At 38.0% G+C, this 21,359-nt stretch overlaps 1 protein-coding gene across 1 annotated transcript in view; it reads right to left on the minus strand.

Moving 5' to 3' along the window:
• Positions 1-21,359, minus strand: part of Cfap54 (cilia and flagella associated protein 54) — a 308,923-nt gene that overhangs the window by 2,786 nt on the left and 284,778 nt on the right. The window contains exon 68 of the mRNA XM_027928857.2: positions 8,893-9,026. Coding sequence (XP_027784658.2) covers positions 8,907-9,026 — 120 coding nt within the window. The 3' untranslated portion in view covers positions 8,893-8,906. The remainder of the gene's footprint in view (positions 1-8,892; positions 9,027-21,359) is intronic.

The raw sequence follows: 21,359 nt of genomic DNA on the forward strand, positions 1-21,359 counted from the left end.
TGGGTGGCATGTCAGAGCTGTCTCTCTTAAACATCATGCTACTCTGCTATTCAAGTTTAGACTGGTTGTTTCATGAGGGAGAAAATTTACAGGGGATTTAAACTGTGATAGAGAAACAAACTGAATAAAACTTCTCTGGTCTCTTTAAATTTATGAATCTATTACTCTATAAAAATTATAATCCCAAATTGGCTAAAAATATTATCATGTCAAAAAATTATTTTTCCCTCAATCAGAAATCCAAAAACATGTACCAGTTTTTCCAATTATTCCCAACTCCTGCAGAATCATCTCTTCCTTCTGCTTTGAATTTGACTTCTGGCACTTCAAGCAGAACTCTGTGGTTACAGGGGTTGCAGCAACACTAGTTGTATATTGTGTTCATTCTGAATGCAGTGTCAGGACTGATCAACCAACTTACTTTGAGCAGTTCAAAGTATCAGCCTTTGAAGTCTTGACAAATAGCTGTTTGGTGTGTTTTTCCACGCTACCCCAAACATATCTGAAAAGTATTTTTGACCAGTGAAATTGCTCTAAGTAAAAGGCCACTGGGAAGTGTTTTCCTTCATATAAAAATAAAACTGCTTTTAAGATCAATACAAAACATTCTTTTCCTTGACATCCTTCCTTTGCTACATGCCTCCCTGATTATTTTAAAATAATTAATCAGAAATGGACATTGTTTCACAAAGTTAAAACAAAGAACAAATCCTTGAAAAATTAGTCTGCAATTCTTGAAATGACCTATGAGATGTGTTGCATTTCCCTGTAGGCTGCTGCTAAAGATACAGTTTATTTACAATGTGTTCTCATAAGGATTCAGAGGAAAACCTTTTTTGGAGGGGATGGATTAGCATCAGAATTAGGAATATCATTGTATCTTCTAAGTATGTCCCCAGTTTCTCCCTTGCACCACCATTGATCTTGTACATTAGATTTACTTGTCAACATGTGCTACAGGAGAGCAGACAGCCACTCTTAATGAGTGCAAACATGCAATGGCATCTTTTTTAAAAAAATAAAATAAAATCAAGGCAACTCCTGGCCCATCTTACTTTCCTATCATTATTTGTTTTCTTTGCCTAATTTTTTTTTATCTGCTTTCACTTAATCCTGTCCTTGCATTAAATACATACTTCTAAGCTACCTTTGACTCTCTTTTTGAGTATGTCTGATTATAAAAAGCTAAATGGTCCAGATTTGACTACTACAATGTTGAAAATAAGAACCATTGAACTATAAACAAAAACCAAGAAGTAAATAAGAATCTTAAATTCAGAAAATATGTAAAAAGGGTCAATATCGTTGCTATCAAGGGATCTTGGAAATCAATAAGAAAAAGGTGATCATACAAGTAAAAATTTGAGCTCAGGTCCTGAAAAGGAATTAAAATAGGAAAAAAAACTGCAATGGTCCAGTAAAAAATTTGAAAACTGTTCAATTTTAGTAGTAGTCAAAAAAAGGCAAAACTAAATTTAATGAGAAAGTTCTATACAAAATGGAAAGAAAAAGTTTTTTATTTCCTTGAAATCTGCCTACTTTGTTGCCTCACCTCAAGGAGGGGACAGATATACAATAAGCATGATAAGAAAAAAGCATGAGTGTTTCGTGGAGGCACCAGAAGATATGGTGAAGACAGGCTCTAAGCAAAGGATATGCCTGGGCTGAGTGTGGAATGTGAGCTTTAAAAAAAAAATTAATTAACGAATAAAAATTATATTAATAAAAATTATAACATGTATGACATGGTTTTTTGAAACATGTATACATGGTGGAATGGCAAATTTAAGCTAACTAATATATGTATTATCTCACATTCTTTGTTTTTGTGGTGAGAACACTTAAAATCTACGAACAATTTTCAAAATGACAATACATTGTGATTAACTGTGGTCACCATAGTGCTAGAACACAATATTTCTCTTGAACTTATTCTTCCAGCCAAACTGAAATTTTGTATGCTTTCACCAACCTATCTCCTACCACCTCCCTTCCCTGATCCTGGTACCAACAGTCTACTCACTTCTACGTGTTCAACTTTTTTAGATTCCACATACAAGTGAGACTGTGTGGTGGCTGTCTTTCTATGTCTGGCTTATTTCACTTAACAATGTCCTCCACCTCTTCCCACATTGTCACATGTGATAGAAGTTTCTGCTTTTTAAGGGCTGAATAGCATTCCATTGTCGATATGTACCTCATTGTTCTTTCTTTATTCATCAGTTGATGGACACTTTGGTGGATTCTACATCCTGGCTGTCATGAACAATGAGGCAATGAACATGGGAGTGCAGCTGTCTCTTCAATATACTGATTTCATATGCCCAGGATTGGGAATGGGATGCAAGCTCTCAAAGGAAGGGGCTGCCTGAGTACCCCTTCCTCATGTGTGCAGTCCCTGGCACAGAGTGGGCATTTGGAAAATATTTTTTAAATAAAAAGAGAGAGAAGGAACATTTTCACCAAGAAGCAAAAATGGAGTAATGAATAAAATCTATTAAATGAACAAAGTGTATCAAATGAACAAATGTAGGCTTGAATGAATGAGCTTAGTTTGTCAGGGAGACACTAATGTATCTATGAAAGAGAGATTAAATGACCGGTCTCCAAAGGACGAAATGGAGATTTGATTTTTTTCCCCCTTCTATGGATCATTACCATATACTTTATTACTAGGGAAAAGAATTCTGGACAATTCCTTTGGATCTAATTACATCCTGATTATTCTAACTGCATTTCATCCAAACCCCCAGGTCTAAACACTCCCAACTGGAGCATTTTCCTAGCCAGTAAGTTTCTATGATACACTCAGGGAATGTGGATAGTTGCTTCAAATCTTGAGTCTGAACATTGTTTGAACACTGTTTGTTTGTTTTTTTCCTGGATAATGGGGAAGATAATTAGACAATTAGATGTTAATTAGATAATTAATTATTAATTAGATAATTAGATAATTAGATATTGGAAATATATTTAAATGTTAACATTGGTGGACTTCTGGGTAAATTTTCTACTTTGTACCTTTCTATACTTTACAAATTCTCTACATTAATTCTGAATCACTTTTATAATGATGAGAAATCAGGCCAAGAAATTCTTGCGAATCTTGTGGGAGAGAATTAAATTAGGAAAGTTATGAAACTACTTAGAAATCTCTCAATTACTTAGAAATATACTGAGTTTTCACATCATGGACAATTTAAAGGGAGGGGTTCAAGGCTGTTTGGCCTTGGACAGAATCTGGTTTTAGATTTGTTCCACTCTAAGCTGTTGAACACAAAATGTATAAATGTTACCTTAAATATCAAACAGGGGCAAGTGCAATTCACTTGCAATTAAATTTTGTATTGTTTCCAAAGTTCTAGTTGAAAACATACTTCTTAGTAATGAAATTCCTATGCCTCTTAACCCAGTTTTTTAACTAATTAATTTAATCATGAAGAAAACTGCTGTCACTAAAGCCTTCCTTTTAATCATGCCTGTGTTTATGACAAAAAAATATCTGTTGCCATGGAAATTTTAGTGTCAAAGTTGCAACTCTATAAGTCTCCATTGAAGTAGAAAGCGAAAATAGAAAATGAATATTCGATAAAGAGAAACTTACTAATGTAATTTTTAAAATGTTAAAATTATAGATGGTAGGTGGATTTTATACGTGAACCTCATCTTACATAACAGGCAGTCTTGTAAAACAATCTGCATGTGTATAATTTTGGAAGATCAAATAATTTATTAAGTATAATGAGAAAAGTTATAATTGATAGGAATTTTGCAAGGAATCTGCCTCAATTTAATTAAACATTTAGTATGGCTGTACTATCTTATATTAAAAATTAATATATGCATAGATTGAGTGTTCTAAAATTGGGCATATGTATTTAGTCTGATATCAGTTTCAAAATGATTATTAGTTGTCATTATAAACCCAAATAATGGAACCAGATGTGAACCATTCAGATGCAGTCATATAATGAGAACTGAATCATATTTCTCATTTAAGAGATGTTTACTGATTTGTGAGCCAATAACTGTACAAAGTCAACAAAATGAGGAAGATATTTGTTTTTAATTTATGAAATATACCATGAATGCAAAAAAAGTAGACAAAATACAAAAAATAAAAAAAACCCAACCCACCCAGCTTAAGAAAGAGAAATTTTCAAACCCAAGTGAAACCTCTTGGGCATTCTTCCTAGAGCTTGTTTCCCTTCTTCATCCAACGGGTGATCACAACCTGAATTTGGTGTCAAACATTAACTTGTGTTTAAAATACGTTTTGAGGATATATGCACACATTCATAAATATTGTATTGTGTTACTTTGCCTGCTTTACACTTTATATAAATGCTATCTTCCTATGTATCCTTTTGCAACCCTTAATTTTGTTCTCTTGCTCAACCTGCTTGTGAAGAGAATCCAGATTGATACACATCTCTTTAATTTATTTGCAGAGGCTTAGTATTCTATCACTCATTATAACTTCAGGATAATATTTTCCTGTATGGCTATGACTATGGCTAATTTATTTATTCTCCATCTCAGGGATATTTAGTAGGTTTTTAAATTTTATTTTTGCTATTATACTCAATGCATCAGTGACATTTTTACACACAAGGGGGTCCACAACAAGCATTTCAAACCTGAGAAAATGGCAGAGTAATTATGCAGTAGACTTTTGGGCTCACTGTTTACTCTCTAAACCATAGTTAGGGACTTTTTTCAAACTTATGCACACAGATAATATTAATAAATAAATGAACAACATCTGTATGTATTACAGATTGAAACTATCCTTGAGGGCATTATGTATTTTTCACTTAAGTTCCCAGCCTTTATGAACACTCTTAAATTAGACAAAATGATGTACTGGGCCTCAATCTGAACTAGTCAAAGGAATGTAGGGCAGACTCATATTTATGACACCCTTGAGCTAAGGGTAGAAAGCTGTGCTGTGAAAATTAGAACAATATGAAACTATGCCAAAGGGCACCGTTAGAGGTCAAATGAGTAGGGCATCCGGAAGTACTCTAGGAACTCAGGGGGAGGACATCCTCCTGCCCAGTCACTCAGAGTAACCTGGAGGGATTTGCAATGCTATTGTCTGGAAGAAGAAAGGAAGGACAAGCAAACCAGAGGCAGAAACCAAGTTTCTTGTAAAGTGAACCATTTTATTCCAAAAATGTTCCATTTTTTCTCCCCTGCAATTCAGTGAAGGAGAACAAGTCAGCTGGGCTGGGGAATGTGTAAAGCTGCCCGCAAGAAGTGAACCGAGACCACTGCATTTAAGCCTCTGAATAGCTGGCAGGTGGTCAATTTCTAAAGCAATTGCTTGGAGATTGATAAGGAGCAAGATGTGGGAAGCACTTGGGTTTTATTACTTATCACTTAGCCACACTTTTCCCAGTCTTCCCTGCATCCCTCCTCCATTTTTTTTTTTTTTTGCTTTTCTTTCCTCCCCTTTTCAGTTTGTCTTCTGTTATTCTCTGCTATAATTAAAACAAATAGAAAACACTGCAGGTGTGAACATGCTATAAAGCACTTGCAGATACTTGTATATTGCATTTTTAAAAAGCAGCTGCAAACTTATTTGGTCTTAAAGAAAAAAGAAACCCCCCCGAAAGACAATTTCATCTGGTAGATTCTGAATTTTCCCTTTGTTTGTACTTGAGCCTAGTTCATCATTTCCACAGCACCTTGCACAGAAAGTTCCAGCTTTAACTAGTGAGTGTTGCTCCTATTTTAGAAGAGACGGGGACTTTGTAGAATGATGTTAAAATGGGAAAACTGTGACTTCAGGGTCTGTTGCAGTTTTAGGCAGTATTTTTCTGAGACAAAAACAACACCCAATAATAACAGCATCTATGAATAACTGACACTGGCGAAAAAGTAAAAAATACACTGAAATGTTATATTATCTGCAATAGTTGGAAGGGACCTGCCTTTCCCCGAGGAAAACCGTGTATTGGCTTAGATAGCATTGCTTCCCTCTACACCATCGTGTTTCTTGAGGCATTCGTTCAGGTCTGCAAGTCATTTTATAAAGTCTCTTTCTAGGGCAGGATAATAGGTGTTTCAATTTTAACTTGAGGCTCAGCTATGGCTTACTCTCCCTTGACTTACAAGTTTTCCAGAGCCATGGAATGGCTTAGCAATGAAGAACTCAGATTCTCCGGTCAAGATTTAAATCCTGGCTCCATCTTTAACTGACCATGATCACTGGGCTTTATGCTTCTGTTTCCCCCTCTGTAACATGGCCTCAGTAATACTCTGTGCATCATGGTCACAATTCTTGGGAAAATACAGGGAGATAATGCATATGAGGTACTTACTAATACAGTGCTTTGCATGGTAACTGCTCCAGAAAGAGTGGGCAAAAGTGGTAGTGGTAATGATGGTGGAGCTATTTGCCATACCTTTACCTCCTTTTTTTAGACTCCATGTTGCCATATGGCCTAGGTCATTTTCTTCCATCCATCCATCCATCCATCCATTCATTGAACAAGTATTATACTATATCATAGATCTCTATGAAGTGTCAGGCATTATTCTAGGCCTCTAGAAAATAGTACATGCATCCTAATAGTTACAATAAAGAAAAATGTGCCAGTCAGGATAGAATCCTGTAAACCCAGTGACTTAGGAAGCTGAGACAGGAGGATTGCCACATTTAAGGCCAGGTCCAGCAACTTAGCAAGACCCTCAGCAACTTAATAAGACCTTGTCTTAATGTAAAATAAAAATAAACAGTTTGGGAATATAGCTCAATGGAAATATGTTCCTGGATTAAATTCCCAGGACCACAAAAATTAATAAATAAGTATATAAAATTAAAATAACAAAAAATGTAAAGCATTCAACTAGTCAAAACTTAATAGTGATGAATAATGGAAGATGAGCATATATACCCTTGGGATGCTAACATTAGGTTGAAATTAATGGCCTTGGGTTTTAGTCATGTTATATTTCTACATGTATATATTAAATTTATAGGTAATCTACAGCACCTTTCTTGCCCTTGGTGGCCAAATTTTGCATAAAAAATTTAACTCCATCTTTTGAGAAATGCAGACCTTCAAAGTGTTCTCTAACCCAGCAGAGACACCTCTCTCTCTCTCTCTCTCTCTCTCTCTCTCTTTTTCCATAAGAGCTTCTTCTTTTTTTCTCCATGTTGACCCTCCATGGAGGCCATTCCTTTCACTCAACCCCTTCTATAAATGTCAACTAGTGCCATGTACTTGTCTTTCCTCTCCTTAGTCAACTGTAATGGCACCCTATCAACCACTGATTCAGCCCCAAGTCTCCATTCAAGACCATCCTTAGAGTTCATCTCATTTTCCATGCTAACTGCATACACTGGCTAGGTAGTAGGCTAGAAATCTGCACATGCACCAAATGCATTTCCACGTGTATGCCTCTGCCCTCCTACAGTGCCCAATTCTAGAAAATTTCTATAGCAGTTTTTCAACTGCCCAGATTCTTCTGATCCTTAAATGCCTTGCCAAAAAGACTTATGTAGTACTGTAGGACAATTCTAGTTTGGTTGCTTACATATATTGAAATTCTGTGGATGTCTATATTTAAAAAATTAGGGGCCAACTTAAGATTGATCCTTTTTTTTTACTTTTTATTATTAAGACCATTTTAAAATGCTAGTTACTAGATACTATTATAATGTTTCATAAAAGAAAGGCATTTTTAAGGATTGGGGATATAGCTTAGAGGTTAAGCATCACTGAATTCAATTTCTGGTACCAAACAAATAAAGTAAAATAAACAAAAAAAATTTAAAAAGAAAAAAAATAAAGATCCTTTTAACACCATTAGGAAGTAAGAAATTCATAATCTGAGAATAAAGAACAATATACTATTATATATTATATTTAGATTTAGAAAAATAGATTTACTTACTTTATTTACTTAGCCATGAGTAATCATTTATGGGCCAGCATCTGGACAGCATTCATGTTTAGCATTGTTAGATGCTAGACAGTCAGAAATGCTCAGTCCTCCTCTACTTTGGCAGGGAAACGGCACTCCCGGTACTCTGACATTGCTACATTAGACACTATACTAAGCATCTCATTGCACCAAATCACTTACTTTGATACATGCAATAGCCCTATGAGAAGGACGCTAATGTCCCCATTCTATAGATGAGAAAACAAAAGCCTAAGAGTTTAAGTTAATTATTTAAAGTAGCAAAGCTAGCTAGCAAATGGTGAAGTTACTTATTATCCAAACCCAGGTCTATGTGATTGCAGAGTCAGAGCACTAAGATGTGATCTCTCCGAAGTATAAAATATGGAAGGTCTAACTGGCTTCAGAGTTCTTTCCAAAGCCAATAGACAAACTTCCAGAGTTGAATTGACCACCTGTTGGGGTTAATACATGGTTTCTCAACACTGGCACCACTGACATCTTGGGATGGGTAATTCTTGGTTATTGGAGGATGTTTAGCAGCACCCATATCCTCTACCCACTAGAGGCCAATACCATTCTTCCTCCAGTTATAACAACCCAGAATGTCTCCAGACACTGTCAAATGTCTTCTCGATGCAGAAAACTGCTCTCAGTTGAGAACTATTGGTTTAATCTGATCTTGTTGGATGGACATGTCTAAAGACAACCTCACATAAACTACCACAAATGTTAGAATAGTTATGTCATGCACAAACATGTTTTCTTTGGCTATCTTTGTAAGATAGTTTGAATAAAACTGGCATTGTCATTTAATTCAAATGCTATGTAAAGCATTCCTCAACACTATAGTTTATAAAAAAAAAAAAAACCTCTAGCTTATATAAGAAAATAATCTTTATAGTTGTAAGAGAACAGTTCCAGAAACTTATTTCAAACTAAGAAAAATACCAATTGGATTCTTTCTAAAGTTACCTTGGAAAGGATGGTCATGAAATAATCGACACTATCCAGTTGAAAAGGCTTCCTCCTGATATAATACAGCCATTAGCAAGATCGAAAAGTCTCTCAAGATTGAATATAGAAGGCAGCGAGATATCAAATGGGACCTGAAAAAAAAATAGAAGTGTTTGTGAAGTACACTGTTTCAAACTGTTCACAGTATTCTCAAAATACCCAGATACACATTTCACATAACAATTTTATATGAAAGTTAGCTACCTTTGTTGATTAAGATAAGGCACAAAGCTTCATACCTCTATAGTGCTGAAATGTCACAAAGTCATTCTGTATCCTATTAGGATTTATAGATTAGCCTTCAAATTATCAGGTCCTTCCAAAAATGTAGACTATTTATATGGTCTTGCTCATAATTCCAAGCATAGGACTCTTGGCCCTGTTCTATTGAAATGCTTTCCTTCCTAACAGACTGGCTGTTGACACATCTCCCTCCCTCATTTTGAGCATAAGTCACACCACAGTCAAGGGGAAATACCAGTAAATTATATCTGGAGATCATTCTATTTGAAAGAGGCACTGAGTTGCCATGACTGAAAGTAACTACAGCCAAACTCATCCTAAGCAAGTTGAAAAACAAGAGAATAAAGACTGCTTCTCTTGTTATAGTGTTGGTTATTTGATTGGGGGAAGGACAAGGAAGAGAAGACAAAACTGATGGAAAGGAAATGAATGCTTACAAAGATCCACTTTATACCAATATGTTTGTATCATGAATGAGCAAATGCTACATAGAATGACCACAACGGGTTAGAACTGTGGGCCTAAATCACAGTAAGAAATTAGAGGACAAGTTTTACTAATTTCTTGTCTACTTATTAAATAAACCATTCATTCCTTTTATTCTCAAAGAAGTACAATGAACTTAAAAAAAAAAAAAGTGGAGGCTGGTTTTTGTTAACCTTTTCTTCACTTAAAACAAATGTATCCCAATGATTTCTAGAACTTGAAACAATAAAGAGGCATTAAAAAGCTTAATATCATCTCCCCCCTTCCTTTATCAATTCTGATATAAAATCAATTTTTTTCCTATGGCTTTTGAGTTTCTTTTTTAAACGGGATGACCACCTTTCCATTATTTAATGATATATAATATATATTAGTGATATATAAGAGAAATCCCTTCTTAATTGATTCAGGGAACCACATGGAAGTTAAGAGTGTGCCTTCTAGAGTAAGACTGTCTGGTTCAAATTCAGACTTCACAGACACCAGCTCTGCGAGGGGGTCAAGTATTTGATCTGCCTGTATCTTAATTTCATCATCCATGAAATAGAAATGATAATATTACTACACCATATTGTTTTTACAAGGATTGAATGAATTCATACAAATAAATGGCGCCTAGCATACTACAATGACTACTTGATAAAAACCACATAATACTATTATTACTGAATCCATCCTTCTTTATGGGTATGCAACAGTTGGGCTGGCCAGCTCCTGATTTGTTCCATCATTCTCTGCAGAGCTCACTTCTGCTTTTTTGTACATACTTGCCTATTTATAGATAGATAATCCCTGGATATAGCGTTTTTTTATTTCTGTGTTACTGATTCTCTGAAATTGTTTTGTTTAGTCAAGGTGTATTTACCTTTTACATTTTAACATTTCTTTCTAGAATTACTTTCCAAATAAGTTATGGCAATTAACACTTCAACCAGAAATATGTGAGAATTTCCTCAAACCCAAGGTAGCATGTTATGGAATGTCAGAAACCCTCATTTTTGTTGTTACTTTTGCTATTTCATTATAATTTTTATTCAGTGAAAAGGGAACAATTTTGGGAATTAATTCTAATTGCTTTATTAATGCATTGGAACTACATATAGTAACCATGCTTATTTTGGTTGTATCTCATTGCTATTTAATTGCTCTGAACATTTGATCTATTTTATGTGATGAAACATCTCATATCCAATTTAATAACATTTAGAAGATGGCTTTCAAAAAAGTAAACAAGGAAAAAAAATTGGTATTAAAAATATTTATATTTTCTTTAGAACTCCCTTTTGTTGCAGAACCCTTTTCATTATGTAGAAATGGTTTTAACAAAACAAGGTGGCCAAGTTAGTTTTATTTAATATTGGAGTTATCTTTATGACATAATTTATTTACTAGATACAAATAGAGCATTTTGGCTTCTGACCCTTTCATTGAACCTCTGTACACAGGTCACCATTGGTCAAAGCAGAAAGATTAACTGGTGAGTTTATGTTGAGAGCCACAGTTTAGTCAGAATGACGCCTGGCATTTTGCTAGAGGGAATGGTTGAAAGGTGACCCTGCTCCGGGATTAGGGCGGATCCTGCTGCCCTAATCCCAGGGGATTTGGCATGCGGAGCCCGGTGGAGGGAGTGTGTTCCCGGGAAGTGTGTGTAGAGTGCTGGTGAGAGTTCGGGAATAAAGAGTTGCTATTTGAACCTACAAGGCTTTGTGGAGGCTCGGTTATTTTGTGCCCAGCCAGACTGCCGCAAGTTTACTTATGGAGGCCACAGGCCAAAGTTTCACATTAGAAAGATAAAAGCAGTTGTCACCCAGAAGGCACTGATCCTTGTCTGTCCTCAGAAGAATACAAATTTTTCTAAAAATGTTAGGACCCACCCTAACTTTCTATACACCCAAGTGTTTTAAGCCCTTTGGAAGGTAAATCTAGTACTTCATGTACTTATGTCTATGCTAGAACATAGTATTCTATATTTTTGTATTGATACACACAATTTTAAGGTAAATTTCTGATTGAAATATATATTTATTTTTCTTTCTTTTTTTTTAATTTTTTATTGTTGGTTGTTCAAAACATTACAAATTTCTTGACATATCATATTCCACACTTTGGTTCAAGTGGGTTATGAACTCCCACCTTCACCCCATACACAGATTGCAGAATCACATCAGTTACACATCCATTGATTTACATATTGCCATACTAGTGTCTGTTGTGCTCCACTGCCTTTCCCATCCTCCACCCTCCCCCCTCCCCACCTCTCCCCTCCCCTCCCCTCCTCTCTCTCTACCCCCTCCACTGTATAACCCTGAGGGTCTCCTTCCATTTCCATGCTATTTCCCTTCTCTCTCCCTTTCCCTCCCACCTCTCATCCCTGTTAAATGTTAATCTTCTTCTCCTGCTCTTCGTCCCTACTCTGATCTTAGTTACTCTCCTTATATCAAAGAAGACATTTGGCATTTGTTTTTTAGGGATTGGCTAGCTTCACTTAGCATAATCTGCTCTAATGCCATCCATTTCCCTGCAAATTCTATGATTTTGTCATTTTTTAATGCAGAGTAATACTCCATTGCGTATAAATGCCACATTTTTTTTATCCATTCGTCTATTGAAGGGCATCTAGGTTGGTTCCACAATCTTGCTATTGTGAATTGTGCTGCTATGAACATCGATGTAGCAGTGTCCCTGTAGCATGCTCTTTTTAGGTCTTTAGGGAATAGACTGAGAAGGGGAATAGCTGGGTCAAATGGTGGCTCCATTCCCAGCTTTCCAAGAAATCTCCATACTGCTTTCCAAATTGGCTGCACCAATCTGCAGTCCCACCAGCAATGTACAAGTGTACCCTTTTCCCCACATCCTCGCCAGCACTTGTTGTTGTTTGATTTCCTAATGGCTGCCAATCTTACTGGAGTGAGATGGTATCTTAGGGTGGTTTTGATTTGCATTTCTCTGGCTGCTAGAGATGGTGAGCATTTTTTCATGTACTTGTTGATTGATTGTATGTCCTCCTCTGAGAAGTGTCTGTTCAGGTCCTTGGCCTATTTGTTGATTGGGTTGTTTGTTATTTTATTGTCTAATTTTTTGAGTTCTTTGTATACTCTGGATATTAGGGCTCTTTCTGAAGTGTGAGGAGTAAAGATTTGTTCCCAGGATGTAGGCTCCCTATTTACCTCTCTTATTGTTTCTTTTGCTGAGAAAAAACTTTTTAGTTTGAGTAAGTCCCATTTGTTGATTCTAGTTATTAACTTTTGTGCTATGGGTGTTCTATTGAGGAATTTGGAGCCCGACCCCACAGTATGTAGATCGTAGCCAACTTTTTCTTCTATCAGACGGCGTGTCTCTGATTTGATATCAATCTCCTTGATCCATTTTGAATTCACTTTTGTGCATGGCGAGAGAAAGGGATTCAGTTTCATTTTGTTGCATATGGATTTCCAGTTTTGCCAGCACCATTTGTTGAAGATGCTATCCTTCCTCCATTGCATGCTTTTAGCCCCTTTATCAAATATAAGGTAGTTGTAGTTTTGTGGATTGGTTTCTGTGTCCTCTATTCTGTACCATTGGTCCACCCGCCTGTTTTGGTACCAGTACCATGCTGTTTTTGTTACTATTGCTCTGTAGTATAGTTTGAAGTCTGGTATCGCTATACCACCTGATTCACACTTCCTGCTTAGCATTGTTTTTGCTATTCTGGGTCATTTATTTTTCCATATGAATTTCATGATTGCTTTCTCTATTTCTACAAGAAATGCCATTGGGATTTTGATTGGCATTGCATTAAACCTATAGAGAACTTTTGGTAATATCGCCATTTTGATGATGTTAGTTCTGCCTATCCATGAACAGGGTATATTTTTCCATCTTCTAAGATCTTCTTCTATTTCTCTCTTTAGGGTTCTGTAGTTTTCATTGTATAAGTCTTTCACCTCTTTTGTTAGGTTGATTCCCAAGTATTTTATTCTTTTTGAAGATATTGTGAATGGAGTGGTTGTCCTCATTTCCATTTCAGAGGATTTGTCGCTGATATACAGGAATGCCTTTGATTTATGCGGGTTGATTTTATATCCTGCTACTTTGCTGAATTCATTTATTAGCTCTAATAGTTTCTTTGTAGAGCCTTTTGGGTCTGTTAGGTATAGAATCATATCATCTGCAAATAGTGATAATTTAAGTTCTTCTTTTCCTATTTTTATGCCTTTAATTTCTTTCGTCTAATTGCTCTGGCCAGTGTTTCGAGAACTATGTTGAACAGAAGTGGAGAGAGAGGGCATCCCTGTCTTGTTCCAGATTTTAGAGGGAATGCCTTCAATTTTTCTTCATTCAGAATGATGGTAGCCTGAGGCTTAGCATAGATTGCTTTTACAATATTGAGGTATGTTCCTGTTATCCCTAGTTTTTCTAGAGTTTTGAACATAAAGGGATGCTGTACTTTGTCAAATGCTTTTTCCGCATCTATCGAGATGATCATATGGTTCTTATTTTTAAGTCTATTGATGTGGTGAATAACATTTATTGATTTCCGTATATTGAACCAGCCTTGCATCCCAGGGATGAATCCTACTTGATCATGGTGCACAATTTTTTTGATATGTTTTTGTATCCGATTCGCCAGAATTTTATTGAGGATTTTTGCATCTAGGTTCATTAGAGATATTGGTCTGTAGTTTTCTTTCTTTGAAGTGTCTTTGTCTGGTTTAGGTATCAGGGTGATGTTGGCCTCATAGAATGAATTTGGAAGTTCTCCCTCTTTTTCTATTTCCTGAAGTAGCTTGAAAAGTATTGGTATTAGTTCTTCTTTAAAGGTTTTGTAAAATTCTGCTGTATACCCATCCGGTCCTGGGCTTTTCTTAGTTGGTAGTCTTTTGATGGTTTCTTCTATTTCCTCAATTGATATTGGTCTGTTTAGGTTGTCTATATCCTCCTGACTCAATCTGGGCAGATCATATGACTTAAGAAATTTATCTATGCCTTCACTATCTTCTAATTTATTGGAGTATAAGGATTCAAAATAGTTTTTGATTATCTTCTGTATTTCTGAAGTGTCTGTTGTGATATTGCCTTTTTCATCCCGTATGCTAGTAATTTGAGTTCTCTCTCTTCTTCTCTTCGCTAGCATCGCTAAGGGTCTGTCGATTTTGTTTATTTTTTCAAAGAACCTGTCTGTCGATTTTGTCAATTTTTTCAATTGTTTCTTTTGTTTCGATTTCATTAATTTCAGCTCTGATTTTAATTATTTCTTGCCTTCTACTTCTTTTGCTGTTGTTTTGCTCTTCTTTTTCAAGGATTTTGAGATGAAGTATAAGATCATTTATTTGTTGTTTTTTTCTTTTTTTAAGGAATGAACTCCAAGCAATGAATTTTCCTCTTAGAACTGCTTTCAATGTGTCCCATAGATTCCGATATGTTGTGTCTGTGTTTTCATTTATCTCTAAGAATTTTTTAATTTCCTCCTTGATAACCCATTGATCATTCAGTAACCTATTGTTCATTCTCCAAATGATGTATGCTTTTTCCTTCCTTCTTTTATCGTTGATTTTCAGTTTCATTCCATTATGATCAGATAAGATGCATGGTATTATCTCTACTCCTTTATATTGTCTAACAGTTGCCCTGTGACATAATATATGATCTATTTTTGAGAAGGATCCATGTGCTGCTGAGAAAAAAGTGTAACTGCTTGATGTTGGGTGGTATACTCTATATATGTCAATTAAGTCTAGGTTATTAATTGTGTTATTGAGTTCTATAGTTTCCTTATTCAACTTTTGTTTGGAAGATCTGTCCAGTGGCGAGAGAGGTGTGTTGAAGTCTCCCATGATTATGGTATGGTGGTCTATTAGACTCTTGAACTTGAGAAGAGTTTGTTTGACGAACATAGCTGCACCATTGTTTGCGGCATAAATATTTATGATTGTTATGTCTTGTTGGTGTATGGTTCCCTTAAGCAGTATGTAGTGTCCCTCTTTATCCCTTTTGATTAACTTTGGCTTGAAATCTATTTTATTTGATATGAGTATGGACACTCCTGCTTGTTTCCGAAGTCCATATGAGTGATACGATTTTTCCCAACCTTTCACCTTCAGCCTATGTATGTCTTTTCCTATCAAATGCGTCTCCTGTAGGCAGCATATTGTTGGGTCTTGTTTTGTGATCCATTCTACTAGCCTGTGTCTCTTAATTGGTGAGTTTAAGCCATTAACATTTAGGGTTATTATTGAGATATGGGTTGTTCTTCCAGCCATATTTGTTTATTTCTGTTACTAAACATGGTTTGTTTTCCTCTTTGATTATTTTCCCCCCCTTTACTGTCCTACCTCCCACTGTTGGTTTTCATTGTTATTTTCCATTTCCTCTTCCTGTAATGTTTTTGCGAGGATGTTTTGAAGAGATGGATTTCTAGCTGCAAATTCTTTAAACTTTTGTTTATCGTGGAAGGTTTTAATTTCATCTTACATCCTGAAGCTTAATTTCGCTGGATACACAATTCTTGGTTGGAACCCATTTTCTTTCAGTGTTTGAAATATGTTATTCCAGGATCTTCTAGCTTTCAGAGTCTGTGTTGAAAGATCAGCTGTTATCCTGATTGGCTTACCCCTAAATGTAATCTGCTTCCTTTCTCTTGTATCTTTTAAAATTCTCTCCTTATTCTGTATGTTGGGCATCTTCATTATAATGTGTCTAGGTGTGGATCTCTTATGATTTTGCACATTCGGCGTCCTGTAGGCTTCTAGGATTTGGGATTCTGTCTCATTCTTCAAGTCTGGGAAGTTTTCTCTTATTATTTCATTGAATAGACTGCTCATTCCTTTGGTTTGGAGCTCTGTACCTTCCTGTATCCCAATTACTCTTAAGTTTGGTCTCTTGATGTTATCCCATATTTGTTGGATGTTCTGCTCATGGTTTCTTAACAGTCTTGCTGAGCTGTCTATGTTCTTTTCCAGTTGAAATACTTTGTCTTCATTGTCTGTTGTTCTATCTTCTAAGTGGTCTACTCTGCTGGTAGTATTCTCCATTGAGTTTTTAAGTTGGTTTATTGCTTCCTGCATTTCTAGGATTTCTGTTTGTTTGTTTTTTATAACCTCTATCTCCCTGTATAGTTGATCCTTTGCTTCCTGGATTTGTTTGCGTAATTCATTGTCGAAGTGATCTTTCATTGTCTGATTTTGCTGTCTAATGTCTTCCTTGATACTCCAGATCATCTGAAGCATGTATATCCTGAATTCTTTATCTGACATTCCATCTGCTGCAGCTGTTACCTCTTCTAAAGTTGCGTTGACCTGCATTGCTTGTGGTCCTTTCTTTCCTTGTCTTTTCATACTGCTTGCGTATCTTTCCTGCAGGCGCGGGCGGCGGCTCTGCTCTCTCCTTATTCCAATTGGGGTGTCGTGGCTACCACGCCGGCAGGTCACTGGGCCTGTTCTGGGCGCTGGCGGCGGCTCTGTTCTGCCCCTACTCCAATTGGGGTGACGAGTGTACCACGCCGGCAGGCCACCGGGCCTGATCTGCCAGTCGGTTGCAGGTTTGCCTACCCTGCAGGCGCGGGTGGCGGCTCTACTCTGCCCCTACTCCAAATGGGGTGACGTGTCTGTCGTACCGGCAGGCCACTGGGCCTGTCCCGCTGGTCGGTCGCAGATCTGCCCACCTTTCGGGCACGGGTGGTGGCTCTGCTCTGCCCCTACTCCAATTGGGGTGCTGTGACTACCCCGCCTGCAGGTCGCTGGGCCTGTTCCTGGCACGGGCGGCGACTCTGCTCTGCCCCTACTGCAATTAGGGTGGTGTGTGTACTACGCCGGCAGGCTCCTGGGCCTGAGCCTGATCCGCCGGTCTGTCGCAGGTCTGCCTACCTTGTAGGCGCGGGCGGCGGATCTGCCGTGCCCCTCCTACCACGCCTGTGGACCCCTGGGCCTGATCTGCAGGTTGGTCACAGGTCTGCTCACCCTGCAGGCACGGGTGGCGGTTTCGCTCCGCCCCCACTCCAATTGGGGTCACGTGGCCACCACACTGGCAGGGCCTGATCCGGGCGTGGGAGAAGGATCTGCTGTGCCCCTACTCCAGTTGGGGTGACGTGTGTACCACGCTGGCAGGCCACTGGGCCTGACCCGCCAGTCTGTCACAGGTCTGTTTACCTTGCAAGCGCGGGCGGCGGCTCTGCCCTGCCCCTCCTACCACGCCCATGTACCACTGGGTCGCGGGTCTGCCCACCTTGCGGGTGCAGGTGGCGGCTCCGCTCCGCCCCCTCTCCAATTGGGGTCACGCGGTCACCATGCTGGCGAGCCGCTGGGCCTGCTCCGGGCGCTGGCGGCGGCCCGGCTCCTCCCCTCTGGCTCGATGACAAATCGAGGAGACTCGGGTGTCTGTGCCTCACCCTCCCTACCAGGAGACCAACTGTTTCTGTCGCCGCTGGTATTGATGAAGTTCTCTCCTCCGCTGCTTTCTGATGACATCAGATCTCTGCCATGTTGGTATCCTATGCGAATGGCAGCATTTCGTTCCCCTTGCCAGGCAACCAAAGCAACGGGTGAGTCCTGACCGGCCCGCAGCAGGACCCGGACTGAGAAGCAGTTTCTGCGGGCTCCTAGGCCTGGGCCAGGGCAGTTCCGGGAGCCGGAACTCGGCCGCTTAGTGCTTGGTGTATGCTCTGATAGGAGCAGGGTCCAAGAAGCAGCCTCCACAGGCTCCCCAGCCCTGGGCCAGGGCAGTTCCGGGAGCCGGAACTCGGCCACCCCGCGCTCGGTGTTCGCTCCGATAAGATCAGGTTCTAAGAAGCACCCAGGCACTGAACCCTAGCAATCTGTCTGCAAGCTGTAGGCGAATGGCAGCCTGAAATTACCTGTTCTATGGCTGAATGAGCTGCGGTCAGTCGAAAACAGGGATGGTGACGTCAGCTTTCCAACATGGTGGCTGCTGGCCTCCTCTGTGGTCTGACCTGTGTGGAGAATCGAGATGGACCGCTTCCTTCCCCGGTCTCGAACCCAGAATTCAGCCCTGAGTACGGTGCTTGCACGGCTGGCAGAAACTCATATTTATTTTTCAAAATGAACATATTTATGAAACCATCACCCAGATCAAGAAATAGTGAGATTTACCAGGTTACTGGGTATGCATGTGTTTACCCTTAAGACAACTGGACCATAGTTTTCAAACTCACACTCTCTATCAGCAATGTATGAAAGCTCTGCTTATTCCATATTTTTACAAACTTTGATAATTTCAGTTTAATATTTTGGCCATTCTGGTGTTTCGTATGCATCAAGAAACTCATTATAGTCCGGGAGTGGTGGCACACACCTGTAATCCCATCAGCTCAGGAGGCTGAGTCAGGAGGATTGTAAATTCAAAGCTAGCTTCAGTAACACCTAGGCACTAAGCAACTCAGTGAGACTCTGTCTCTAATAAAATACAAATATGGCTGGAAGAACAACCCATATCTCAATAATAACCCTAAATGTTAATGGCTTAAACTCACCAATTAAGAGACACAGGCTAGTAGAATGGATCACAAAACAAGACCCAATAATATGCTGCCTACAGGAGACGCATTTGATAGGAAAAGACTTACATAGGCTGAAGGTGAAAGGTTGGGAAAAATCATATCACTCATATGGACTTCGGAAACAAGCAGGAGTGTCCATACTCATATCAAATAAAATAGATTTCAAGCCAAAGTTAATCAAAAGAGATAAAGAGGGACACTACATACTGCTTAAGGGAACCATACACCAACAAGACATAACAATCATAAATATTTATGCCCCAAACAATGGTGCAGCTATGTTCATCAAACAAACTCTTCTCAAGTTCAAGAGTCTAATAGACCACCATACCATAATCATGGGAGACTTCAACACACCTCTCTCGCCACTGGACAGATCTTCCAAACAAAAGTTGAATAAGGAAACTATAGAACTCAATAACACTATTAATAACCTAGACCTAATGGACATATATAGAATATACCACCCAACATCAAGCAGTTACACTTTTTTCTCAGCAGCACATGGATCCTTCTCAAAAATAGATCATATATTATGTCACAGGGCAACTCTTAGACAATATAAAGGAGTAGAGATAATACCATGCATCTTATCTGATCATAAGGGAATGAAACTGAAAATCAACGATAAAAGAAGGAAGGAAAAAGCATACATCACTTGGAGAATGAACAATAGGTTACTGAATGATCAATGGGTTATAGAAGACATCAAGAAGGAAATTAAAAAATTCTTAGAGATAAATGAAAACACAGACACAACATATCGGAATCTATGGGACACATTGAAAGCAGTTCTAAGAGGAAAATTCATTGCTTGGAGTTCATTCCTTAAAAAAAGAAAAAACCAACAAATAAATGATCTCATACTTCATCTCAAAATCCTTGAAAAAGAAGAGCAAAACAACAGCAAAAGAAGTAGAAGGCAAGAAATAATTAAAATCAGAGCTGAAATTAATGAAATCGAAACAAAAGAAACAATTGAAAAAATTGACAAAACTAAAAGTTGGTTCTTTGAAAAAATAAACAAAATCGACAGACCCTTAGCGATGCTAGCGAAGAGAAGAAGAGAGAGAACTCAAATTACTAGCATACGGGATGAAAAAGGCAATATCACAACAGACACTTCAGAAATACAGAAGATAATCAAAAACTATTTTGAATCCTTATACTCCAACAAATTAGAAGATAGTGAAGGCATAGATAAATTTCTTAAGTCATATGATCTGCCCAGATTGAGTCAGGAGGATATAGAAAACCTAAACAGACCAATATCAATTGAGGAAATAGAAGAAACCATAAAAAGACTACCAACTAAGAAAAGCCCAGGTCCAGATGGGTATACAGCAGAATTTTACAAAACCTTTAAAGAAGAACTAATACCAATACTTTTCAAGCTACTTCAGGAAATAGAAAAGGAGGGAGAACTTCCAAATTCATTCTATGAGGCCAACATCACCCTGATACCTAAACCAGACAAAGACACTTCAAAGAAAGAAAACTACAGACCAATATCTCTAATGAACCTAGATGCAAAAATCCTCAATAAAATTCTGGCGAATCGGATACAAAAACATATCAAAAAAATTGTACACCATGATCAAGTAGGATTCATCCCTGGGATGCAAGGCTGGTTCAATATACGGAAATCAATAAATGTTATTCACCACATCAATAGACTTAAAAATAAGAACCATATGATCATCTCGATAGATGCGGAAAAAGCATTTGACAAAGTACAGCATCCCTTTATGTACAAAACTCTAGAAAAACTAGGGATAACAGGAACATACCTCAATATTGTAAAAGCAATCTATGCTAAGCCTCAGGCTAGCATCATTCTGAATGGAGAAAAACTGAAGGCATTCCCTCTAAAATCTGGAACTAGACAGGGATGCCCTCTCTCTCCACTTCTGTTCAACATAGTTCTCGAAACACTGGCCAGAGCAATTAGACAGACGAAAGAAATTAAAGGCATAAAAATAGGAAAAGAAGAACTTAAATTATCACTATTTGCAGATGATATGATTCTATACCTAGCAGACCCAAAAGGCTCTACAAAGAAACTATTAGAGCTAATAAATGAATTCAGCAAAGTGGCAGGATATAAAATCAACACGCATAAATCAAAGGCATTCCTGTATATCAGCGACAAATCCTCTGAATTGGAAATGAGGACAACCACTCCATTCAAAATATCTTCAAAAAA

This window comes from Marmota flaviventris, chromosome 3 (genome assembly GCF_047511675.1).
Source record: "Marmota flaviventris isolate mMarFla1 chromosome 3, mMarFla1.hap1, whole genome shotgun sequence".
Taxonomy (NCBI): Eukaryota; Metazoa; Chordata; class Mammalia; order Rodentia; family Sciuridae; genus Marmota; species Marmota flaviventris.